Source organism: Triturus cristatus, chromosome 5_2 (assembly GCF_964204655.1).
Source record: "Triturus cristatus chromosome 5_2, aTriCri1.1, whole genome shotgun sequence".
NCBI classification, from domain to species: domain Eukaryota; kingdom Metazoa; phylum Chordata; class Amphibia; order Caudata; family Salamandridae; genus Triturus; species Triturus cristatus.
This window is the reverse complement of record NC_140588.1, coordinates 1,089,424,610-1,089,451,480: the sequence shown is the minus strand read 5'-3', so window position 1 is coordinate 1,089,451,480 and position 26,871 is coordinate 1,089,424,610. Positions and strand designations below refer to the sequence as shown.

The window sequence follows — 26,871 nt, the reverse complement described above, 5'->3', positions numbered from 1 at the left end:
TAGTTGGTGAAACAGTAAAGAACAAGTCTGCAAGGTCCTATCACATCACCTCATAGCAATATGGGCAGCAGCACTGAAAGTGTTCCTCACACACAGAAGATGCACCAAATGTCTTTACATCCTCACACACAGCAGCCAGCAGCAGAAGCAAACCTCACTCACACAGATGAAATCACAGGCTGTAACACTGAAAGCTACCTTCACATGCAGAGCTAGTTCTGTACACTGACAGAATTAAGCAAGCTTTCTTCATGCAATGTGACAAAGGCTGAACAAATTGAGCAGAACAGCTATGCATCCCTCCCGCTTGCAGGCCGAAGGAGGGCTGAATGGGTTGGTCTTTCCTTGTAGGCCTATGCTATAGAAAAAGGTAATTTATACACAAAGGTGCTCTTGGTATTGAATTTTGTCCAGGCAGCTCTTCTGGCGGAAGACACCTTGTGCCATTTTATTATTGTTTAAATGTGCTGAAGCATGAAATACATGGTAAATAGCAAAAGAAAACATTAGAAATGCACCACACACTAGCTTGTGTTTGAAATATTTTTACAACTAATATTCAGAATACATGTTCCAGTAGCAAAACAGTAACATTTGAGTTATTGGAAAGTGTTTTAGCCCCTTCCCTTTACTCATGAGGGTAACTGTTTGACCCCAAATTAGCATTTTTATGGGTGTCACATAGGAATAAAAAACAGAAGTACAAAATGGCTCAATGACATAGCTGTAATGGACACCCACACCACCCAGTCTACCCCTCAATAAAGAAATTAATGTAATGACATTCTATTGAAAGTAATCAGTTTCAAGCAGAACTCGAGGTTATCAGGGCAGAACTGATAGAATAATAAGACAGTAGACTCTGGCAGACAGTGTAGAAGACTATTAGGGGGCCCTCTGGAAGGTGGAGCCCCCCAAAGCTAGAGCACACTTTGTCCATGCCTTAAAATGTCTCTAAAAAGCGAACGTATTACTTGAACAACCATTCCATCAATATACAATTATTTCGGTACCATGGCCTACCATTATCTCACCCCCTAGCTCTAACCCCTAGATTTTAAGCTACTCTTACAAATGTTACGCACTTTCCTTAACATGTATTACGTTAAATAGTACATTGAAAATTCAAATATTACATTTATTATATTTTTCATCTTGAATACAATTAAACAGGAAACCATATCCCTAAAACTAAGCTTTACAAGTATTAAATACTTAGTTATACCAATATCAGTTACTAAAGCAGAAAGGATGCAACCTAATCCCTACCAATGTCAAATATTGAATTATATTAACTAGGTCAATTTAAGGTAAAAAAAAAACCAGTGGACTGTCTGCAACGCAACTGGTGCTCATATAAAGCACTCCGATACCGTCGGGTCGTATATGTGTGTGTATATATATATATTCACTTAAAAAACCATAGGTTTCACACATGTTATAGTTAAGTGGATATTTCACTCGTAAAAAACCAATGAAATTCCTCCGTTATAGTTAGTTCAGATAACTATAACTCGCGCGCCCGTAATCCACTGCTCATGACGTCACATATTACATCACTCATGACATGGTCAGTGGCATCACTCATTACATCACTGATGACATCATCCTTGTGATAGAGTGGCGGTCGCGCGAGTTATAGTTATCTGAACTAACTATAACGGGGGAATTTAACTATAACTATCTACTGGCGACCGCCAGTAGATAATATATATATTTATTTTCCCAGTACCAGTGTTATTTCCCGAAAAAATCTAACATAATTGGTACAACTTCAGCTACCCCTATAAGTCCCTAGTAAATTGTAACCCTGGTACCTATGGCATGGGTACTGAAGAGGGTCCTCTGGGGCTGCAGCACTGGTTTGCCACTCCAGGGCCCCCTCATAAAGGCTATGCACTCTGCCACTGCATGATGGCTGTCTTGGTGCAGGAAAATTCGAAGGGTCGACATGGCACACAGCCCTGTGTGCCATGGCAACCATACATTGCATAAGATATAGGTAGGCCACCCCTACTGCAGGCCTTTAGCCCTAAGGCAGGCATCACTATACCCTATGTGTGGGCATATCAGCAGGAGCAGATATGCCCCTACAATGTCCAGACCACTCTGTGATGTTGTAAGTGAACAGGGAAGCCATAAAGAGTAAATGGGCTGGATATTTGTCAACACGAGTTTCCTAGCTCCATTATGGCTTCACTGATTTCTAAGTTGTTGAGCATCAAACATCTTGTCTTAAAAAATCCTCACTGATGCTAGTGTTGGATGTCTTAATAAATTCACAAAGGAGACTCTTTAAGAGGGTCCCCTGAAACCGAAAGTACTTCAGTCGTACTCTAAAGCACAGAGCGCCACATTACCCTTTACAGCTAGTTATGTGTAGGACTACCTCTAGTATTTCTAGTACTGTCAGAGACCAGAAACGATTTTGCTATACTTGCATTACTGAAACTAAACAAAAGAAATCTGAAATCCCTCACCACTTCCAGGGATTGGTGCACATCTAGCATACCACAAAACCATGTCCAGGAACATTACGCCTGTGAGTCAATTCACATTCCAGCATTGAGAGACTATAAAAGACAGGTGCAGAAAAATGTTTGTTCACCCCTTACTTGAGCTACATCAAGCAACAAAACCACTGTAGTCAATTCTTTCAATGGCATTTCATACATACCCATGGCTCCAGCAGCAAGATTTATCAGCGTTTGCACCACTGGGTGTAGAGGTCTTTCAGAGGTCATCGCAGGTGGTTGGCATGAAGAGAACCTAATTGGCAAACCCAGCTGGCAACATTATAAAAAAAACTGGGAAAGAAAGGGGGAAAACAATTAAATCAGTCAAATTAAGAAAGGGGGAAAACAATGAAATCAGTCAAATTAAGCAAAACAGTTTTAAGGGGACTAACACTCCAGTATTGATTAAAAACAGACAGCAATAAGCTAAAGAGCGAAACTCACAGATTTGGTAGAAACTGAGCTGGGAAAGAATGTTAAAACAAACCCTGGCTGACTAGCCCGATTACCACTAAATTGCTTGATCTAGCCCATCGCTGGGTAATACAGGAGCATACAACCAAGGGCGCTCCGGCACAGAAGGATACCGCTGCACATTCGCCCGCTGGTGGAGAAAGAGCTGCAAGCACTGGAGGACATGGGAGTCATCGAAAAGGTATCGGGGCCCACACCATGGGTATCTCCCCTAGTGGTGGCGCCCAAACCGAAACAGCCAGGCGCGATTCGCCTGTGTGTGGACATGCGACTTTCCAATCAAGCCATCAGACGGGAGCGGCATGTGACCCCGACGATGGACGACATCATTGCGGATCTGAACGGGGCGCAATTGTTTTCAAAATTGGACCTCAATTCGGGCTACCACCAACTAGAGTTGGCCCCGGAGAGCAGATACATTACCACCTTCTCGACGCACGTGGGGTTGAGGAGGTACACCCGGCTCAGCTTCGGAGTGTCGGCGGCGGCAGAGGTTTTTCAGAATGTGATTCAGGAAACCCTGTCGGGACTCGTTGGAGTGATCAACCTGAGCGACGACATCCTCATCTACTCCATGAGCCTGGAAGAACACCACGCCAGGCTTCGGGCGATGCTGCAGCGGTTGGTAGACTGTGGCCTCACGCTGCACAAGAAGAAGCGTGCATTCTACCAGAGCTCGGTCGACTTCTTCGGGTATGTGTTCTCCAGGGAGGGACAGAAGGTGGACCCTCGGAAGGCAGCGGCAATCCGGAGTGCACCCGTGCCACAAAGTCCTACCTCAATAAGAAGCTTTCTAGGCATGGCTACTTACTGCGGCCGGTTTCTGCCGAACCTAGCCACGTTGGCAGAGCCGCTGAGACAGCTGACAAAGGCCGGGAAGCCATGGGCTTGGACACCACGGGAGGACACAGCGTTCCAAGAGGTGAAGAAGGCCCTTCTGGACCAAACAACGATGGCGTATTTCCACCCGGGACGGAGCACAGAGTCGGTGGTGGACGCCAGCCCGGTGGGGCTTGGGGCGGTGCTGCTACAGGAAGCAAGGCCAGGAGTGTACGTGCCCGTGTCGTACGCCAGTCGGGCGCTATCACCAACCGAGACGCGGTACGCGCAGATAGAGCGCGAGGCCCTGGCCATTCGCTGGGCCTGCCAGCACTTTCACTTGTACCTATTCGGACACCCGTTCAAAGTCATCACGGACCACAAACCGCTGGTGCCACTCTTCAGCGGATCAAATAGGTTGGCACCCCCGAGGATCAAAAGGTGGGCGGTGCAGTTGCAGGCCTACTCATTCCAACTGATCTACCGCCCGGGGGCCAACAACCCGGCTGATTTCCTGTCGAGACACCCCCCGCCCGGGGACGAGCGAGTCCCGTCGGACAACAGCTTACGGACAGAGGCTTTCGTGCAGATGGTGGAAGAAGACGCGTGCCCGCTGGCAATCACCAAGGCGGAGATGTGCGAGGCCACGGAGCAAGATACCACGCTCCAGCGAGTTAAGGACGCTCTTGCCACGGGTAGCTGGCACAGGTTCTTAGACGGAGTGGCAGGCCTGGTAGAAGAGGAACAGAACGCAAGGAAACAGCTGTGGAAGGTGCGGCACGAGCTGGGCGTAGGCGAATCTGGCCTAGTGCTGAGGGGCCAGAACATTGTAGTCCCGCATGGCCTCCAGAGGCGTCTGGTGTCAATAGCGCATCAAGGCCACCAAGGTGCCGGGAAGACGAAGGCGAGACTCCGGTCCAAAGTATGGTTCCCGGGCATGGATAGACAAGTCGATGATGAAGTACGGACCTGTCACTCGTGCGCAATAACCGGGGCCGACCCTGTTCCTGGCCCGGTGATCACTGAGGAGCCCTGCGACACGCCCTGGACGAAGGTGAGCATCGATTTCGGCAGTTTTCTGGATGGGCGGCACACGATGGTCATCACGGATGCGTGCACGAAGTTCCCGGTGGTAGACATGCGGGAGAGGGAGTGCAGCGCCCTGCCACCAGAGGTCCTGTGTGCACCCTGAAACACACCCCAGATCTCCATCGGCAACAGACCTACCAGCACAGGAGAGGTGAGCACCCTGCGCCAGGGCCCCAGCAAACACCTACTGCATTCCCTAAAGTCTGCACTGCCCTGGCTGTACCCTACAGAGGTATAAGGGTGTTATCCCAGCACCAGCTGCAAAACGCCTCACCACAGGTCCACTTCACGCACGTGGGCCCGTGCAGCAACACACTAACTGCCCCACTTAACAAGTCACCCAGCCACCGGAGGTCCAATCACATACCGGCCCACCCTTACAGGGGGCGCAGCGCCGTTCTCACAATCGCAGGCTCACAGTCTTCCACACGTGGTCATCCTCCACGTTTTGCTATGCTGCCAAGGTACCAGCCCAGCGACCGGACACCACAGAATAGAAGTCGATCTGCGCAGCTCAGCGCCACACATTGACGCTGCGCCTCCAGCACAGCCAGGGTGCCAGCAGCTGAGACAGGACAGGTTTCGAGTGTGGTTGAAAGCAAGCAAGTGATCCAATTGCGCCACAATGTGTGCCCAGACCTTCTCCCTGATGAATCCGGTACCCTTCCTCCCAAAACCGGGTGAGCTGGCCATGAAGTGGGCAGATTGGAAGGGTTACTTTCTCAACTACCTGTCTGACTTGTGTAGGAGAGTACGATCTGCTTCACATGGGTACCCCCACTTTTTGCTGGTGTTTCACGGTTTTTCGACCTTAGTCTGGCTGTGGCCCTGCTAATCAGGACCCCAGCCTAGCTGCTTCCTCTCTAAAATGGTTTCCATGTACATTAAGTACATATCTAATTGGATTCTGGAGTGCCTTATAAGCCCCTAGTATATGGTATACTATGTACCTAGGCCATAGGTATCTCAGAGGCCTACCAGGGACTGAAGCATGCATTATGCCACCCCTGGGAAGCACTCCAAAATGACACCACAGGTCTGCTACTGCAGCCTGGGTAAGGTGGTGCTTGCACCCCTTACTGTGGTATAGTCTACCTATATCACTACCATTGCACACACATATATAAAACCTATAAGTCACTCCTATGGCAGGCCTTAACAATCCTGAAGGCAGAGTGCTTGGTTTTTATGTGAGAGGATGCCCCTGCATGCGCAGAGCCCCTCTTCAGCGTTCGGAGTACCTCCCCAGATGCTGTTTTTGGTGCAGCCTGACCATATACTCTTAACACCATTATAACCTCGCTGTAAATGCTAACTTTGGAGTGGCTGCACGGAAACATGTCGTGTCTGGTGTCAAACGCTTTGGAATACTAACCCCCCCCCCCCCCCAGTTCTGGCGGCGGGGGTAGCATTCCACCCTTCTAGAGGGAGAGACATGTTCACACTGGTCTGCCCTGTGAAGACTTTCTAAAGGCCGGGCATCACAAAATGGATGCCACTGCCACAGACACTGGTCTGGCCTCCTGCTGCTGACCGAAACTCTGGCAGGGGAGGCCTGGCCAATAGGTTTCCTGTCCCAGGGAGGTGCAACCACCTCCCCAGACAGGCAGATGTGTATTGGGGCTTTAAAGTACTGCACTGGTGCTTTAAAGTACTGCACTGGGGGCACACTTGGTGTCCCTGTGCATAGTCCAGTTCAAACCGGTTGCAGGGTCTACCTGCCCCTGCTCTGGCGCAAAACTGGACAAAGGAAATGGGTGTAACCACCCCTCTTTCCAAACTCTCCCATAGGTGGGTACCTCGAGTATGTCCAACCCCCAAACTTTGTATAAGTATGGAAACCCAGTCCATGTGATTTTAGATTACCCTGGACGAAACTCTGCAACATATATCCTGGACCTTCGACGTTCTATTTCGACTAGAAGACTGAAGAAATCTCCCTTGGGGGGTCAAGGAGTGACTCCCCTGCTTGGCAGGCACCAAAGAAGCAACTGTCCGGGCTGCAATTCTGAAGCTCCCGCCGGACGCCAAAGTCTCTGCATCCCCAGAGGTGGATTTCCAGACTTCCCCGAGGCTACCCTGAGTCCAAGGCAAAGCTGAGGCCCGTGGCTATCGAGGGTGATGTGGAACCGTGACACCCTGGACACCGTGATCTTTTGCTGATCCATCATCTTCCTGGTCTTCCTCGAAGTTGTGCTTTGGGCTCAGAGTAGCCCCAGCCTTGAGCCCCTCCTGCACCGAAGATTTCTGGCCCCCACTCCACGAGTGACCCATGGGCCAGTTTCCAGTGCGACCGCTCGAGGCTTCTTCGCAATCGCTAGCCCGTTGGCTAGTGGATCCCCACGAAGGCGACTCCTCTTCTGATTGGGCTTTCCTGGTTGCTCCAGACGTGCCCCGACTTACCCTCGCTGGGTGAGTCCCCCAGACCTTGCTGGTCTGCACCGACGTCCTTTCTCTGTTTCCAAGTGACTTGCCGTTGCCAAGGCTTGTTGGGTCCAATCTGGTCGCCACACCGCAGCACTCTACAGACTTCGTGGGACAGCTCGAATCCAGCTCCTGGTCATCGTCAACGCCTCCTGGACCTCGTGGCTGAAGAGTCAAGACACCCGTCAACTCACCTAAAGCACCCGACATCAGTGGGCTTTGGACTATCGTGCCCTTGGTCACTGGTAAATGACCCAGACTCTGTCCCCTCTGCTTTCAGGTTCCTTCCATCCTAGATCCAGGCTTGGCTCTCTCCGGACACTTCTCTTCACGGCAGCAGCACTTTCTGAGCAGCTTCCATTGAAAACAGCAGCACGACCCAACACCATTTGACACCTCCGCACCCGGCTTCCGTGGGTGAGGTAACTTGAGTACTCCGGTGCTCCCGTGGGTGTTGGCCCTAGACACCTCTAAGTCCAAAAGGGTTCATTCGTAGTCATCCTCTAAGTGTCCTTAAACTCTTAATTTCACAGATCCGTGCATTGTCACGCCGCCTCAACTATTCGAAGTTTCGCTTGGACCGCTATCTGTTGGATACTTCCTCAACTTATCTAGTGAACCTTCACTTAACCTGGCTAACATTGTTGCCCTAGGCACCGGACAGATCGTGTATTCTCACGACTCTAGGCAATTTCGGTTACAATCAGGCATGTACACATTAATGTCCTGATGATGATCCTAGTACCCTCGTAACAGGATCAAAACGTCGTCGACCCCTACTAAAATAGCATGCACATTAATCCATTGTGTTAAAAAAGTGCATTTGCTGTTTTGAAAAAGTTTACAACATTGGATAATGTAAAAAGCTCCTATTGTCTTGCCTGAAATGCCTTTGTTTGCTTTGTAATGTTATTGTTCTAATTGGATACAGGACTGTGTCCCACAAGTACTTTGTTTCTATATGTGAAAAAAAAAAAATTATTGCAAAATTAAATCGGTTGTCCGGCTGGACTTCCAGAATATAGTATCGATTCTGAACTATATTTATCTAAACCTTATCCTAACCATTTGAGGATCACTGTTGTTTGTACTGAACTATTACCCAAGGTCCTCAATTACCTTTTTGGGTTCCCTTGTCCCTCATAAATATACACAACTTAGGACCAGAAGGGTTGAGGGTCTACAAAAATATGGGCAAGAAACAGAGAGCCGTGACAGACGAAGACGTGTTCCAGCACGCATTGGAGGACCTGGACAGCCACTACCAGCCAGTCATATGTACGTCCATAGATAGATACAATTGTTTTCAGCAGAAGCAAAGCGAGAGACTGTCGAAGACTACGTGGCAGCACTCAAGAAATTAGCGGTCAACTGCAAATTTGGCCATTTGCATAATGATTTGGTGCGAGACCAAATAATAATGCACAATGAACACCAATCTTCAAGACAAGTTGTGGGCGAGTCGAGATGCGCCCCTGCATGAGATCCTAGCCATCGGCAAAAAGGCTGAACTATCGAAATGGTGCGCAGTAGCAGCTAAAGAGGACCCAGAGACCAAGCCCACTGTCTGAAAATGAGTGAATCCAAAAGTTCCGAGACAGGCCGTCCGCCTCCTCAGGATACAGAAATAGCAGACGGCCCGTGAGGACCCAAACTGGACCCACCAAACCTCCTCCAGACTAGAAAGGTTCATGCTACAGATGTGGAAGCCACACACACACATGGCCAATGACAAGCGTTACCTAGCATACAGAGTCAAATGAGTTGTGGGATATTTCGGCAAAGTCTGCAGAAGGAGACCCAGCAACGTTTCCGTGAAGTGTGTCATGGAAGACTCAGAACCCGAAACAGGGGACGGGATGATGACTGCATCTTGTGTATCGATGAACAGGTGTGGGGCATTGATTGCAATATATCCAAAAAATGAACAGGGGGGGCGTAAAGGCGCTTAAAGAAAAGGTCCAGCTATGTGTGCCCTCCGAAAGTACAACAAAAATGACAGAGCTGTTCCTGTAGGTGGAAGGGAAAGGAAGAGGGAGGGAATTGTGTTCACGGACAATTGAAATATTGGATATTGAGGCCCTCACACAAACTAAAGGGTATCGTGATTCACGTACCCCCTCGGATGTATCGCATCATCATCGGGCTGCTCCTGCGTCGAGTCGGCTGGTGCAATACCCGACGGGCTCTTTCTTAAGGAGCACTTTTATGGAGATCTTTTTTATCCAATGAAGCCGGTAGTTGCATGGGTGTGTGGGGCTCTAGGGTGATGTAGATGAAGTGTATTGATTATTAAAAATAGGGGTCGAAGTGCTTACTCAACCAATTTATTAGGAAGCCTTCTCCCCTAATTAAAAAACTCTGAGGTTGAGTGTTGCTAACTTAGGGTTATAGACTAGGTTATATACACTGCCTCAGTCAGGTCGACATGTTTCTCGCTCCATTAGAGAAATACTCTGGCGATTCCTCAGGACCAAAAGATGTTCTCTATCTACATCTGAAATTCAACATAAAATCTTAATAAACAGTGAGCATTCTAAGTCACAGTTGTAGTGTTACCTGCAGCTCGGTCTACCTGTAAGGGGATAAAGGCCAAGGAGGTTAAAGAATGCATGGTACAGTCACTGTGTATTGACATTGAATATCACGTGAACAGTTGAGTGCAAATGTGGTGAAAGTGCACTCTAGACGTGAAGGGTGGTGAAAAACTAGGTGAATCTGAACCCTGTGAAGTGACTTATACTATAAGTGATGTAGGGGAGATTTAAATTAATTAAGGGACTTACCCTAAGAATTCCTAAGGATAGTCCACTGCAGTTCCTGGTAGATAAACGCAAGGAGTTCCTCGCATTCTGTAATTATATAGGGAGAAAGCTAGAGGAACGGGGATGGTTAAAAATAATAACATACTCCAGGGTTGTAATAACCCCTTCTCTTACTGCCGAAGTTACAACATAAAACAGGCAAATGTGGTTAGAAACACGTTGTTCCTGGGTTAAAACAATCCCTTCTCTGGTTTTGTTAAGGCATTACTGGGTCATGATCTGAAGAGAGCTACAGTCGGTGAGGGCTGTAACCAGTACCCCTATATCTGAAGATGGTGCTGTCCCTAGTCTCTTACTAAATAAACACGTTCAATAGATGTAGGAGTGGCCATCTCAAGTGCTCGTCAGAGTAGTTGTGTGCTGTGATTACGTTTGTCAAATATATAACAAGACACAACATTGAATAGGTTAGCGTTAAATGGTATCACATTGCAGACTGGCTCTGACAGTCAAAACTATACTCATTTCATGTTAAAACTCGAAGTGAAGATCACCCATATAGTAAATATATGAACTTTGAAGGGGCCGCGGTAAATCAGCGAGTATCGCCTCAGGTAACAACTGAACCATACCATGGGCTCAGCAATGTGAGGTTTCTATCTATTCACTGACACGCCGGATCCCAGTTTCAAAAATATATTCACCCAATGCACAACTTAATTTAGGAAAGTAAAGAGTCAACAAGAAAGATTTTGTCTACTTACTGACACGCCGAGTCCGTGTCTCGTATACACCTACCCCGTTCTACCAGGACTGGGTGGCGATATGCCGAGTCTCGTGTCAGTATTTGAAGGCAGCGTTTGTTAGATTCAGACCCGGAAGTGAAAAAGACACTAGAGATTGTATTGCTCCATTGCGACCGGTGGTAAATCCGGTCGCCATCTTGAGTGAGGGATCTAGTCCCTTAACAATGTGTGTCAGGAGTGTAGTTCATTATTCAGTTTACCGGTGTGGTCACAAGCATTAATGAGTCATCTTGGTAATTGAGCCGCTATCAGGGCATCCTACTTATTGGTACTTAATGTATGGTCGTAGTACTAGACCTGAATCAAAGGTTGGCCCCAGGATACATGTATACAGACAACCACTCGATGTTATGTTAATCTACGTATTTTATCTGAATAAAGGGGTGGGTTGTTGTTCCCTGGCTCCGTGTTATCAGAAGGGGCTCGTTGTTGTATTCATGTATCTTAGTGGTAGGATCTTGAACCTCCGGGATGACGTGAGGTGTATACACCACCAGGAAGTAGCAGTGGTGGGGAGGGGGGGGGGTGGTCAATACCAGAAAGAAACCATCATGTGTATTGTCCATTGGGGGGGGGTCCAGATTTCTATGGTAGCTGACTCAGGATCCCCGTTTACGATCATACAAAGGGAGATTTGGAATAACGATTTTGCCAACACCTTAGGGAGCCACTTACACCCTACATACGTACACCCGGTCACATATACAGGTGAGAGAATCCCCATAGTAGGATACAGAGAGGTGTGGTGCAGTGGCCAGGGCAGCGGATTTCGGAGCACTGGGTTCAAGGTTTGATCCTTGTCTCCGGCGGCAGCTCAGTTCAGCACCATGTGACTCTGGGCAATAGCTCGCTTAATTTCCTCGCCGGACCCCAGCGCCTTGAGACCCGTAAGGGTGAGTAGTTTGCACTTTACAAATATGGATTTATTACTTATACAGACAACTCACCTTCGAATTCAAAGAACGTGTCACAACAGGAAAACTGTATGTAGCAGAAAAAGGACCCCCACTCCGTGGATGGGCTGACCAAGGCGCATTGGGCATACAACTCCATCCCAGCGGAGACATTCAAGTACTCATGACAGACGAATCGCCAAAGCCAGATATGGACAACTTGAGGAGAGAATTCCCGAACGTCTTTGGTGGCACTATCGGCCAACTCTCAAAATTCATGCACAAGATAGTCCTGAAGGACGGAGCCGTACCGGTAAGGCACAAAGTGCGCAATACCCCTTTTCAACTGCAGGGAAGCCGTTCATCTGGAACTGCAACAACTTGAAGATGGTGGCATAATAGAACCCATCAACAGTGCCGAATGGCTGGCACCCCTAGTCGTCGCAAGGAAACCGAATGGGAACGTTCGGCTGTGCATCTATCTTCGCGAACTGAACAAGAACATTCTCGTGGACAAATTCCCACTACCACGTATTAATGAACTGTTGACACAGACAAAGGGAATTAAGTGGTTCTCCACGACAGACCTCACAGCATCGTACCACCAAATCCTGCTCCACCCCTCCTGTTGGAAACTCACCTCCTTCATTACTCCGTTTGGTTGCTACAGATTCCGACGCTTACCATTCTGGCTGGCGTCCGCAGCATCAGTGTTCCAATAACTCATGCACAAGCTATTCAAGAACAGCAAAAATGTCCTGTATTTCCAGGACGACATTCTTGTAATGGGGACGACAAAAAAGGGAACACGACACCACTCTCCGGGAAGTGTTACGGACACTGTTGGACAACGGCCTCACGGCAGAACTGGAGAAGTGCAAGTTCGGACTGCGCTCAGTCACGTACCTGGGGCATGAGATCAGTGAAAAGGGGATCTTCCAGAAGCAAGCCAATGTGGAGGCAATCAGGGCTGCGCCGCAACCTCGAACCAAAGAAGACGTCCGCTCCGTTTTAGGATTAGCAGAATTCTACAGTAAATTTTGTGTCATCAAAAAGGAGATGCTTGCCACCATTTGGTCCATGGACAAGTTTCGACAGTACCTATGGGTTTCCGCTTTAGCCTCCAAACCACAAACCGCTGATAAAGTTCCTGACAGCGAGCGGCCACGCGACAGCCACCCCGCGCATCGCGAAAATGTCCCTCAAGCTCCTGGACTTCGTGTACGACGTGGAATACTTACCGGGCCAGAAGAACAAAGTTGCTGATTACCTCAGCCGCTCCGCCGCCATGGAAACAGCACCCAAGCCCAGTGACTGGGACGAGTACCAAGTGGCATTCACGGAGGATCATGAGAACATTATCAGTGCGCAAGAATGGTCATCAGCTTACGACAACGACCCGACTTTGACCCGAGTAAAATCATTCGTCACGCAGGGATGGCCCGAAAAGAAGCATGTGGCAGAGGATACCCGAAAGTATTGGGAAGTGCGGGATGAACTATCCCTCAGCAACTACACCATCTTTTTACTCCGTGGAGACAGAGTGGTACCCCCGAAGTAGTTATGGGATCGCATCCTCGGCATAGTGCATGAAGGCCACTTAGGGATCGTAAAGTCCAAAAGAAGACTGAAGCAATCTTATTGGTGGCCAACCATCGACTCATACGGGGAAAAATATGTACGGGCGTGTCAACACTGCACCATTCGGACAAATCGCTCACCCTGCTGCGGCCCCCCAATGGGGGAATTCGCCACACCCACCAACCCCTGGGAAGTACTGTCGGTCAACATATTGGGACCCATCATGGATTTGTGGGGCGTACCCAAATATGTGATCGTTCCGGTCGACAGGTACTCAAAATGGCCTGAAGTGGAGATCTGTGAAAGGGTGGACATGGATGCAGTCCTCGTGTTTCTCACTAACGCATTCTTGAGAGAAGGAATCCCAAGAGTCATCACCTGTGATAATGGACCCCAGTTTACCTCCGACAAATGGACCGTCTTCACTCGAAGGAAGAGGATCAAAATGCAGCACACCCCAGTATATCACCCGCGGGCAACGGCCTAGCAGAACGTTTCAACCGCGTCATCATGGGCTCAGTCCAAGCCGCCATCAACGTGGGCAAGAATTGGTAAACAGAACTCAAAAACACTGTATGAGCATACCGCATAACCCCCACGCTCACAGGGTACAGCCCATTCAAGATCCTTCGAGGCAGAGAACCATTTACGATATGTTTTTAACACCTTCCCTGCTCATGACGGAACCACTCCGTCATGAGCCATGGGTGCCGTGTGCTCATGACGGAGTGGTTCCGTCATGCTGCGGCTGTTGGCGGCCGCTCCGCCCATGCGGCGCTTATTCCCCGCCTGTGCGGGCGATTAGCGCAGTGGGCGGAGACGAGACGGAACCACTCCGTCATGAGCACAGCTCACCCGTGGCTCGTGACGGAGTGGTTCCGTCACGAGCACAGCGCCACCGCACCTGCCCCCAAACCCCCCCAGCGGAATTCCTGCCGCGGCGAAGGGGTTAAGAACATGAGAATAAAATAATCATGTTTTAGACAGTACTTAATTTCTTCTCTCTGCTTCAGCGCTACGGGGAGAACGGCGTTTTTCAGCAGCTCCTCTCAAGGTGGGTGAAGTCCACTGGCCCTGGGACTTCGTTCAGGGGGCAAGCTCACTCACAAGCCCTTGGATATCTTTAAGCACAAGTTGTAAAATAAAGTCTTTGTAGTCATTCTCCTCTCCTTCAGCAGCAAGGCAACTACTGCAGGTCAATCCCCCAGGTCAGGGACAGTATTCCTCCTTACAGCTTTCCCAGTTCCTTCTCATCGGGCAGAGGCTTCTTCTTGTCAAAGCAGGAACTAATTTCTTGGGCTCAGGGTTCCAATACTTATACTGTAATTCTTTTGTCCTTTCAGGTCAGGGGGCCTTTGCCCACTTCAGGAGTACTTTGTTTACAGGATTCTGGCTTTTCTTTTCAGTGTGCAGGGCAGAGACATTAGACGCTCCTCAGGGGGTGGAGCCAGCATTGTAGTGGAAAGGTACAGCCCTATTCAGAGTCCAGGTGTACTCCACCCACCCATCTGGATGTAATCTCTCTATTCACCACCTGGCTGCCCAGCCTGTCTCCTGGAATTCCCCAGCCCTGTCACTCACAGAAACCAAACAGCAGATACAAATCCTAGCAGAGGCGGGCTGAAATGGTTAGGCAGCAAAGACCAACTTTCTAAAAGCGGTATTTGCAAACACAGAATATTAAAATAAACCTTACTAAAAGATGTATTTTCTTATTCTGAGTTCAGGCATACTAAACTCGAATTTCTACCATGTTCTCTGAGTCTGCTGGGATTATAGTGTGTAATAATTCCAGCAGCCCATTCTGGCCTATGGAGAACAGGTAGCCTTGCAATAGTGAAAAACGAAAAGGGCTGTAATTCACTATTAGGACATGCCACACACATCAGGGCTTGTCCTACCTTATGCTTACAGTGCACCCTGCCCTTGGGCCTACCATAGGAGTGACTAACATGAAGTTAAGGGAAGGTTTAGGGACTGGCAAGTGGGTGCACTTGCCCAGTCAGCATGACAGTACCAGACTGCACGTGGCAGACCTTAGACATATTTTACAAGGCTGCTTCTGTGGGTTGCACAACTAGTGCTGCAAGCCCACCAGCAGCATTTGGATTAACAAGCCCTGGGCACTCCTGGTGCACTGTACTAGGGTCTGACAGTAAACCAAATAAGCCAATCATGGAATCCAATCAATACAGCAATTTACAACAGGGAGCACTTGCACTGTGGCACTGGTTGGTAGTGGCACAGTGCTCTGAGCAGCTAACACCAGCAAAAACATGAGGCACGACGACAAAAAGTGGAAGGGAGACCCACGCCAAGGTGCCAGGTCTAACAGGATAGTTGACTGAGACGCTCAGCGCCCAAGTTCACTAAATTGAACCTGACCATTACTGTATTTGTAATATTTAGTGTTGATGTGTATTAGGAGTACTTTTCTTTTTAAAAGTACAACACTGGGTTGGACAATCAATTATCGGGCTGCAGTGTGATTGTTGAGTTCTGAGCTCGAATAGTCCCACACAAGTTTCCTGAGAAAACTTGATACTGCTTGCGATCGCTATCACTCATTGTCAAGTGCTGAAGGTGTTGTGCTTGGCCCAGTTTATAGATTCAAAGGAGGACAGACCCTCGCTAAATAAATGCAATTATAATACATCAGAGGCAAACAGCACCAAAACCCAAAGTTGAGGCCCAGTGGCACCTGTTTGCCCTTTGGCCCCCCAGCGGGAGATCTGGCAGTCCGAGTACACCTACCTCGGACAAAGTAACCGTAGTGCTAAAGCAGCGGCTGCTGGAGTGGTGATGCCAGGTTTGGATGTGCCACTGCTCAAATGGCTCAGATCAGAATTTAAACGTCCTGGTTGTGAATTCAGTAAAGTGAAAAATGTCAACACCTTATCAAACTGTCTCAAAGACACAAGGCATTGAAAAGAATATTGGCTTGCAGAATTAGCACAGGCCATAGGTGAACATGGAGAGATGTGCAACTCCAAAGAACACATTGTAAACTCAATGGGAAGCCAGCATGAACAGCTCATGGCCAGCAAACCTCAACAAGATCCTTGCTTCCCCCAACACTTCTAGCAGCTGTGCTAGGGACTAAAATATGTCAAGTAGAACAGAATAAAAATGAGTAATGGCAACTTATGTATTCCATCGCAATTACATCTGCCTGGCCTGGTGCTACACACACACACACACACACACACAACATTGCTCGGCAACATCTGGCATGTTTAACTTACTACTGCTGCAATCATTTACTGATGCAGTCTTACGACTGTGGAGAATGTTCATCTAAGAAATCTGCCGAAGCTGATTCATCCATCAAAAATTAAGTTGCAGGAGTAGCTTCTTAAAGCAGACTTGAAAAACCTCTGCAAATAAGTAAGGTTCCAGATATCAGAGTCTACAAGGAGGAAATGGCCATTTCCATCAGCAGAAGGCATGTGACGCCAGACCATGGAACCCTTTAGAGGTCAAGGTAAATGAGGGTGGATAAAGAACCACTCAAAAGTTAATTTAAAGTGGTACCGAGAACTTAACACATGCAGCTTATTAGGCAGCATATTTGATAGCGGTTAAAAGCTTAAAAATGTCAACACAAGCAATTTAGAAGTTACCAGCAAATTTAGAAGTTGCCATCAAAGACTGATGGGAACATATACTCGTTTTGTATACAAGAAACCGGCTACAGTGCAAGCTTTGCTACTAGGGCATTCTGTTGCTCGTAGAGGAGTAGTAAAGTCAAAATCAGACATTTTTGCGTTTATGGGCTACCAAAAAAAGGGTTTTAGCTGGACTTGCGTGCATGATATTACATCAATGCAAGCAGCATTGCGCAGCAGCTGGATGGAGCTCATCCAAGACTATATCTGAAAGAAGTGACCAAATTATATTACACTGGACATCCAATGATTTTTAGAGACATGTAGTAAGTGCAAAGAGAAGGTAACGCAAGATAAGATCTGGGACCTTCACGCACATTGAACCCCCCCCTCCCAACTACCTAAACAGCAAACTGGTAAGAGCAGGAAAATTCAGAACTCTGAGAAGCTCCAAGTCACTTCTTCTCATCCCTCCGAAATTCAAAAGGAAAACGACCCAGTGCAGAGCCTTTTCTGGTAACGTACCCAGGGTGTGGAACTCAGTACCTATAGACCTCAGATGCAACCCCTCCTTCTCCTGCTTCAAAAGGGACCTGAAACTCCATCTCCTCAACAATTACTTTACCGTCCAAGCCAACTAACCTAGGCTTCAATAACCTAGTGGACTCTACTCTCACTTGACCTGCAAGGATGGGTGGTTTTCTGACTGTTCCAACCACCTGCAGTTTTCTCCCCTTCACTGTATTTATAAGTATTTTTTTGCTTATATCTTTATGCTTACTCTTATCCTGCCATGCAATGCAAATTTTCTTTTTGTTTTGTGTATGTAAAGTGCTCTGATACCCACAGGTCAAGCTAGCGCTACATAAAACTGTATAAATAAATCTGGGATCGGATGTAAACCTTGAACACTGGAAGAGAAGAGCCAATAGGCTCTCTCAACAGATGGGTGATGTGCAGCTCATCAATCTGAAAGGATGAGGTGCGGCACAGTTTACTGCTTTGGTTTGATCCTCATGGGAAGCATGGTGTGCCAGGTGATGGGAATTGTCTGTCCTTCGAGCACTGTATCCTCTGCCTCCTCCAAGTGTTGGGCTCTGGGCTGGGGTGATCCTAGGCATGAAGAGAAGGCTACAGCTGCGAGGCACCGGCGGGACACCTCCCGAGATGTTTCCCAGCTCACATTGGGGCATGGGTTTGTGGGGCGAGGTCTGGGGCACCTCCTGTCTACATGAGGCAGACAGTCGACCTCTGGGGGTGCTGGGTGAACTCAGGCCTCCCATGGGGGTGGGTCAGACGTGTGCAGGCGGTAGATGGGGCTGCCACCGGCCCCTGGGGACTGGTGCAAGGCACCGCGGTGCTAGCATTCACGGGCCTGGGGTGCCCGAGCCTTACTGGAAATGTTTGCCGCTAACATATGTTCAACAGTTCGTCGCAGGCCTGGTTTTGTAAACAGCGCTGCAAAACTCTTCGGAGGGCCTCTGCGGGAGCTCCAGTGGGGCTCACTAGGGGGTCGTTAGGCCGGCGAGGGCAGACTTCAGCCCCCTCAGGCTCCACATCCCACTAGCATCCATCAGGACATCCGATCCCGCTCACTCACCGGCACCGCCTCTCGTGACGTCCCGACCAGCGCACACCTGATTGGCCGCGGACACCGGCAGCTCCAGCCAATCCATACCGGCGCATTCAGGAGTCGTTGTATAACCCAACATTTCAAGCACCACGTGACCTGTCTAGAGGGCGGAACAATCGCAGAAAGGGCGGGGACAACGCGGAAGCTTGTAAGGTGTGGTACATAGAGATGGCGGAGCCAGGAGTTGCAGCTAGTCGGGCCAATCCACGGGGCCTATCAGAGCGCGAGGGCGGGGCCGGAGGTGAGACGAGTCACGCCCCTTATAGCCGCGTGCAGCAACACAACAGAGAGCACCACACGTTACGAGAGAACCGGGAGCGACCATTAAAACAACAGGTACGGGGGTGCCCGAGATCGAAAAGTGGTCAGAATGTACCAATTCCAAAAGGGTGAAGGTGGGGGCGAGCCAGATAGTGAGCAGAAGAATCGTGGGGAGAGGACAGACCGAGTGGGGGGGGGGGGGGGGGTATCGGGCAGGCCCCCGGTGCGGGACAGACCCCCGAGCTGGTGGTGGGCGATCAGCCCGCAGCTGCTGATTCCCCCCGGTCCGTGCCTGATGTGTGCTCCCGTGTAATATATGGAAATGTATTATTTATTTCATGACATGTTTAACAAGCATTGGCATAGCCAATAGGTCTCGCCTTTGGGACATTATAAGTGTTTAGCTATGCAACAGTTGTATAACTAAATACTTATAAGGTCTCAAAAGCGAGACCTATTGGCTATGCAAAGCGGCCGCGAAAGTGAAAGTAATCGTGGTCAAGCGCGGCACGCGCGCCCGCGCACTTGCACTGTAGCTCTAGGCTGGCCTGGTAGCACTTTTTGGAGCCCTCTCAATAAGTCTCGCCAGACCAGCGCATGCGCTGGGTCAGGCGAGACCTAAAAATGTAGAATGTACATTTCAGGGATGTAGTTTTAAGGAATGCTAGTGTTGGAATGTTATTGTGGGAATGTTGGTGTTTGATTGTGGGCAGAACGGACTAGGAACCTGGAGAAGGTGGTCGTGGGTCCTTACTCTTATTAAAACTTCAACTTAACTTCTGTGGAGTGGTTTTTATTGGATTTCGTAATCCACACATACTACATTTAAAGGTGACGATTATATTTGGGGACCCACTGACAAAAAATTGAAACCTCATGAATTTCAACAATCTCCTAGATAACTTATGATACGAGCAGAACGGAATTTGAACCATTCGAAGGTGTTGGATGCAAAACACTGAGGAGGCATTTGGTAATGTACTGTATCGATTTTGTGCAGAGTGTGTGACTTTACCTAGCGCATTCGTTGAACTGTGGCGCTGGAGGTTTGGGTTTTCAACTCGCACAGACAGTTTGCGCTGTGGCTGGAATCGAACTGCTTTTAATTTAGATGCTGTGAAAGACCCACTTACGTTTTCTGTGTCCCGTGTTGCATCGTTTGTGTGAGCAGTTAACATCCGCGCTGTTGAAGCGGAGTTTGAAGTTGGGTCGGCATCTTATGAAAAGCTCGAACAGTTCAACGCAGCGGCATTCTCTTCTCGTGCTGCGTAACTGAATGAACAGCTGACGTGCTGTCTCTACGTTGTACTTCAAGCGTCATCGCGCAATTCTACGCTGCGTGCCTCCATTTTGGCCAAGTGTCAACATCAGTTGCTTAGCAATCATTCAAAGCGCATTTCAACGCGAAGGACATATTTTGGTGAAGCGTTTATTTACTCGTTCAATATAAAGTAACTTGGAACAATGGTATTTAACTGATTCATTTATACTTTTCTCACATTTTAGTTGATTTGTTTGTTTATGGTTAAATTCTTATGATTTATTTCTACTTGATTAACAAATTGTTAGATAAAGGCCTCTAGTAGCAGCTCCTATGTTATGCAACCTCCTCCATTTCTTGAACTACCTGGAAAACCAGTGAAACCATGGCACAAATGGTTAAGAATCTTTGAAAACTATCTTGAAGCCATAGACAGTATCAAATATTCAGCAGCTAGTAAAAAAGCCATTTTGTTTAACCATTTGGGCAACTCTGGGCAGGAAGTTTTCGATATAACTTACCTGTGGTTCCTGCACCTTCTGGAAATGATTCATGGGATGTCTACAAAGAAGCGTTGGCACGCATTGGAAAACAGTATGTTGACGAACCTTCAGTAATGGTTGAAAGACACAAATTCTTTAAACGTAAACAGTCTGCAGAGGAATCTATTGAAGACTATTTAGCTGTATTACGTGTTTTAATATCTAAATGTGTTTTTGACAATTATTTGGACACTGCTCTACGTGATCAATTGGTTTTTAATTGCTTTAACAAAAAAATTCAAGAACGCATATTGACATGTAAGAATCCATCTCTAGATGAGGTTATGGATATAGCTCGGAGTATAGAACGTTCTGTGGTTTCGTAAAAAATATTGTCTGAATCTTGTATTAATGTATCTTCAGACATTTCTATGGTCTTTGCTGTAGAAGTCACACCAGGTAGTAATGAAACAAACATACATTTGGTATCACAAAAGAATATAGGAAAAAGGCACAGTGACAAGAGAGTGAGTGGAGCATGTTACAGATGTGGTTCGAAATTCCATTTAGGTAATTTTCAGAATTGTCCTGCTCAAGGCAAGAGGTGTAACAATTGGACATTTTTATAATGTTTGTCATGCTAACAAAACAAGGGTCAGGGTAAGTCAGCTTGGTGTAGAAAATGATATATTGTCAGAAGCTATTAGCAATGTGTCGTTTTCATCAGTGAAGATTAGTGCACTGGGTGATAATGAGAAACAGTGTAAAGGCCCCATATGTGACGTAAAAATTGGTGTAATTGATTTAGACGTTATGGCGGATTCAGAATCTCCAATTACAATTTTGGCTGAGAACACATTTTATAAGTTCTGGTCAGGGAAACTATTGAAATCTACAACCATTAATCCCAAAGCTTTTGGGGAGTATGACATCATAATGAGAGGATATTTTGAGGATAGCATTTTGTTTAAAGGGAGAAATATGGGGCGTGGCCAAGATGGCGGAGTAAGCAGACGCTTTCCCTGCCGGCTCCCGCTCCGCTGGACTCCTAACCCCGGTCAAACAGCAGAAATCTCCCCCCACACAGAGCCATAACCAGCAGCGGGGACGGCAGAGCCCAGGGGAAAGTTGAGAGGAGGTACGGACCCTCTGGGGAGCCGGGGCGGCGACCAGTGTGCCGCGGGAGTGGAGACGCGGAGAAGGGCCGGAGGGGAGGAGAACGCCCCGGCCAGAGATGTACGCGAGGGCCGGGCTCGCTGGAGAGGCCTGGTCGCGGGAGGCGGCGAGATAAGAACGCCGGCAGGAGGGTGTACGAGAGAGCTCGGGCGGAGCAGCGGAGACCCCGGAGCTGGGTGAGGAGAGGTCCGGCCCGCGGAGGGAGGTGGAGAGTGCCGTGACCGACGGTGCCCTGAGACGCCCCCGGGGGACGGGAGACGTCGGAAGCGGGAACGGACTGCCCGAGCCGGCTGCGGGATTAAAGCAGGGCGCCAGTGGCAGCGACGGCGAAAGGGATGGAGAGCCGGAGCAGTAGAGGAGTGTGACCGGGTCTCTGGGCCTCCGGACTGGTGGCGGGCCTTTTCCCCATTCCCCCCCCCCCCACACGGGCCTTACAAGAGACGGTGCAGAGGAGGCAGCGGAGAATGAGGAGAGGCCGTGTCTGGCACTACAGAGCACGGACGAGCAGGCGACGCCCCCCGGATCACAGGGGAGGAGGTCACAGAGGAGCAGCGGAGTACTGAGCGGTGAGCAGGGAGGCGAGCTCGGACGTGAGACTGAGAGGAGAACAGGCTCAGGACGGGGCCAGCTGCCCCACGTGGCGGAGGACCGGGGCCCGAGCGAAGGGGCCGGCAGCGACCCAGGCGGAGTGGGACCCCGCGAGCGGCTGGGCGAGGGAGTGACCAGGCCCCTGGAAATGCACTCCCTGTGTGGGGCTAGCCTCGAGAGTGGAACTCACGGGAAGCAGAGGCCTGAACATGAGGTACCGACGCTGCAGCGGGGCCCGAGGCCGGGGAGGTGAATCTGGGCCGTAAGGGGTAGCGGAGGTCAGCTCCCAGAGGCGCCGCGCGAGTGGACACAGCGACGGCACGGCTGGGGAGGCAGTAGACGAACGGGAGTAGTCACATCCTGTGGGCCGCGGGCGTAGCAGTGGGGGAAGCGGCTTGGAGGCCGGAGCGGCCCCGCAGAGAGACAGGACGGCCCTGAGGCGTGCAACGGGGAGGCCGGCCCAGCGGACACCGGGAGAATCGGCGCGCCGGCCCAGGAGGCGGAAGCCGAGTGGTAGAGGGCTACAGCTGGATGCGCAGTGCAGCGACCCCAAACGGACGGGGGGCGCTGCAGGAGGCGCGGCGCCGGAGTAAACGGAGGTGAAGGTCAGGAGGACGAGGGAGTGGCGGCGCGGAGGTGGTGCGCGAAGCCCAGGAGACGGCCCCGCGATAGGCCAGCTGCGGGACTGATTCGCCTACCATCCCGGCCCTGCAGTCATGGCAGGCAGCAAAGGTGGGAGGAAGGGGGAGCGCACCCTCCCCGAACTCTTGGGCCGGCAATCGCAAAGAGGGGGCAGAGGTCGCCCCGCGCCTCGGGCAGTGCCCCTGACACAGATGGTGAGGAGCCCCCGCATACAAGTTCCTTTATGGAGTCCCTCTTCGGATCTCTTAGAGAGGATTTCCAAGTCCTGAAGAAGGAAGTGGCTAGTGAAGTGCGGGAAATCAGACGAGAGGTGGATGGATTGGGTGAACGGGTGGCTACGGTGGAGGAATCTAGCCAGCGGAGGGACGAGGAGTTGGAACAATTGCAACAAGAGGTGATACGACTCCGGGACCAGCAGATTGACCTCCAGGCGCATGCCGAAGACCTAGAAAACAGATCTCGGCGGAACAACATAAGGGTTCGAGGAGTCCCATCGGCAGAAGAGGGAACGGACATTGCAGGCTACTTGAGAGAGCTGTTTCGAGAGGTCCTGGGGGAGCCAGAGGGGTTCTCCATTCGAATAGATAGGGCGCACAGAGTGGGGACGCAAAGGAGGGGGTCGATGCCGCCCCCGGACATCCTGGCCTACCTCCCGGACTACACACTTAAAGAGCGCATAATGGCGGAGGCACGTAAGCGACAGCCCCTGACTTTCCGGGAGCACCCAGTGGCCTTATACCAGGACCTGTTGGCAATCACGCTCCAGAAACGGAGGACATTCAAGAAAGCCACCGACTTCCTGAGAGAACATCGAACACCCTACGCCTGGGGCCACACCTTCAGACTCATCTTTAGATGGAACGGAGTTTTACACCAATTGCGCTCCCTGCAGGAAACTTGTGGAGTCCTGGGACTGATAGCTGAAGAGGACGGCACACCTCTGCAGCGCCGGAGGCGCGCTGGAGGAGGAGGCTGGCGGCGGGTGGCCAGGCAGCGCTCACGGGACCGATCGGCGCAGCCGGACGCGCCCACTATCCGGGCTAGTACAGACACCGCAGGATCCGAGGTGGCAGAGAACACTGGCTCCAGTGACATTGCACTGGCGGCATAGAAGCAGGGGGGAGATCGCACCAGCTTACTTACGCTTACAGGTTTGGGGCTGGGGGGGGGCGGGGGGGGGAGGGTAGGTGGCTTAACGTCCACTGGAGAGTGTTACTACAGACTTGTCCCCTCGGGGATCGGACTTGGACTGTGAAGACCGGGGAACGGGGGTTGGGGAGGGAGGTGCTGGGGGGGGAAGACCTTAATGTTGAATGTTGGTGGTTGGGGAAGAAATTGGGGGCGGGGAGGAGGAGGGAAGAGTTGTTTTTGTTGCAGTTCAGGCGGGAGGAGGAAGAGAGGGCGGGAACTTTATGGGGGGTGGAGGCGGGAAGGGGGGGGGACTCCGTCCAGTGCGAGACCAAAGGTACGGTAGGGCAGGCGACCTCAATGACAGGGTGCACGACAGTCGAAGAACACAGAGCGGGCGCTATCGTCATCCCACATGACACCCACAAGTCTTAAAATAGTTACGCTCAATGTGCGGGGCCTTAACAACCCGACCAAAAGGCGTGCGGTGCTCTCCCTACTAGAGGAAACTCAGGCGGACATCTGTCTCCTTCAAGAAACGCACCTACTACCCAGGGACTGCGCTAGGCTGCGCTCTCACAAATTTCCCATACAGTTCTTTTCTTCCAATAACACCAAAACTGCAGGGGTGGCAATACTTGTGGCTCGACGCTTCCGGGGAGAAGTCCTCCAGAAGCAGGCGGAGCAGCGGGGCCGACTATTGGTCTATAGATTCCGGGTGGCGGGCATAATCTTCACAATAGGGTCCCTATACGGCCCGAATGATCGGCAAGACCACTTTCTCAACGCGGCGCTGGGGGAAGTCGCGGCTACTCCCGACCGGCACATTATATTAGGGGGAGACTTTAACTTAGTCTTTGACTCGACAGTGGATAGATCCGCCCAACGCTCACCACAGGCCGGGGAATTTTCAGCGGGAAGCAGGGCACAACTAGTAGACATGGGCCTGGAAGATCTGTGGCGCCACCTACACCCGTAGAATGGGACTATACGTACTACTCACATGCACACAAAACGAACGCGCGGCTGGACCACTTCCTGGTCACTGGACCGGCCCGCACTCTCGCCACGGCGGTGGACATAGGGGTGATCTCCATGTCGGACCACGCTCCTGTATTGGGGACTTTCTTGCTGCCGCCGGTCTCCAGCGCTCCCCGAGTGTGGCGACTGAGGGACACCCTCTTATACAGAGGAGACGTAATCAAGCAAGTGACGACCGCGATTCGGGAATATCAAACCCACAATGAGAACCTGGATACCTCCAGGGCGATTCAATGGGCGGCTCTGAAAGCAGTGTTAAGGGGGGAATTCATCGCGATATCGGCAGCGGATAACGCACAAAGACGGAGTAAACGAGAGGAACTCACGCAGAAAGTTAGGGAGCTGGAACATATAAATCGCCGGACGGGGGCGCCCCGGATCTGGCGGCAGCTCCAGGGGGGCGAGGAAGACCCTGGTGGCGCTAGACATGGACCGCGCGGAATACGCAGCGATCCGTCTCAAGCATGCCTACTACACGGGGGGAGATAGGTGCGGCCGATTGTTGGCTAGCAGGCTCAGAGTGGCGAGACAGAAGCACCTGGTGAAGGAGATCGTCGACCCCACTGGGTCTACAGTCACGGAGGACGATGCTATCGCGGAGCTTTTCCGCCAGTACTACGCAGACCTCTATGCTGGGGACCCACCGGACGCGCCAGCAGCGCAAAGGTACCTAGATTTGGTCTCTCTGCCATTGTTGACATCTCTGCAAGCGGAGAGCCTAGACAGGGACATTCGAGTGGAGGAGGTGATCTCCGCCATTGCCAAACTCAAGTATGGTAAATCCCCGGGACCGAATGGCTATACCACCCTCTTCTACAAAACCTTCTGCACTACACTCGCCCCGATACTCACACGCCTCTTTAATACCTTCGCGGAGCCAGGGGCCATGCCGCCAGACCTGTTGCGGGCTTCACTGACAGTCATCCCTAAACTGGGGAAGGACAGATCGCAATGCGGCTCCTATAGACCGATATCCCTCCTGAATGTCGATCTTAAATTATACACGGGGATCCTAGCAGCTCGCCTAGCCCCCCTCTTGTCGGGGATTATAGATCCAGACCAGGCAGGCTTTGTCCCGGGGAGGCAGACGGTAGACAACACTAAACGAATCACACATATTATAGAGAAGGCGTCACAGATACAGGGTGAGAGAATGCTGATGGCAGTAGACGCTGAAAAAGCATTCGACCGAGTGCACTGGCCTTACTTAGAGAGGGTGTTGGAGAAGGTGGGGATAGGAGACAAGTTCCGCAACATGATATTCAACTGTTACCGATCACCGACCGCAGTAGTGAGGGTTAATGGATGCAGTTCCCGGAGCTTCAATATCGAGAGGGGCACGAGGCAGGGATGCCCGCTGTCGCCCATACTCTTCGCTCTATACATGGAGCCGTTCGCACAGCGTATACGGAACAACCCAGAGGTAAAAGGAGTGAAAATGGGTGGGTTTTACCACGCAGTTAGCTTATATGCGGATGATGTGATCTTCTCCCTGGAGGAACCGCTCCGGGCCCTGCCGGCGTGCATCGAGGAGCTAACTACATTCGCGGACGTATCGGGATTCAGGATGAATATGGGGAAGTCGGTCGCCCTGGATCTATCGCTCGAGCCGGCGACCAGGTCGCGCCTGCAGCGCCAAATCCCAATAGTCTGGTCGACGGACACGGTGCCGTACCTGGGGATC

The 26,871-nt window shown here is 50.4% G+C and overlaps 2 protein-coding genes across 4 annotated transcripts in view; one reads left to right on the top strand and one right to left on the bottom strand.

Moving 5' to 3' along the window:
* Positions 1 to 18,715, bottom strand: part of LOC146829728 (mitochondrial ornithine transporter 1-like) — a 224,920-nt gene extending 206,205 nt beyond the window's left edge. Inside the window, exons 1-2 of one of the 3 annotated variants that reach the window (XM_085608445.1) lie at positions 18,576 to 18,715; positions 2,678 to 2,807 (exon numbers count right to left, since the gene is read on the bottom strand). In XM_085608445.1, coding sequence (XP_085464571.1) covers positions 2,678 to 2,744 — 67 coding nt within the window. In that variant the 5' untranslated portion in view covers positions 2,745 to 2,807; positions 18,576 to 18,715. The other 2 variants (XM_085608447.1, XM_085608446.1) reach the window with 2 other exon arrangements.
* Positions 18,716 to 18,805: 90 nt separating this feature from the next.
* Positions 18,806 to 26,871, top strand: part of LOC146829727 (uncharacterized) — an 80,868-nt gene continuing 72,802 nt past the window's right edge. The window contains exon 1 of the mRNA XM_085608448.1: positions 18,806 to 18,944. The gene's annotated coding sequence lies outside the window, so the exon portion shown is untranslated. The remainder of the gene's footprint in view (positions 18,945 to 26,871) is intronic.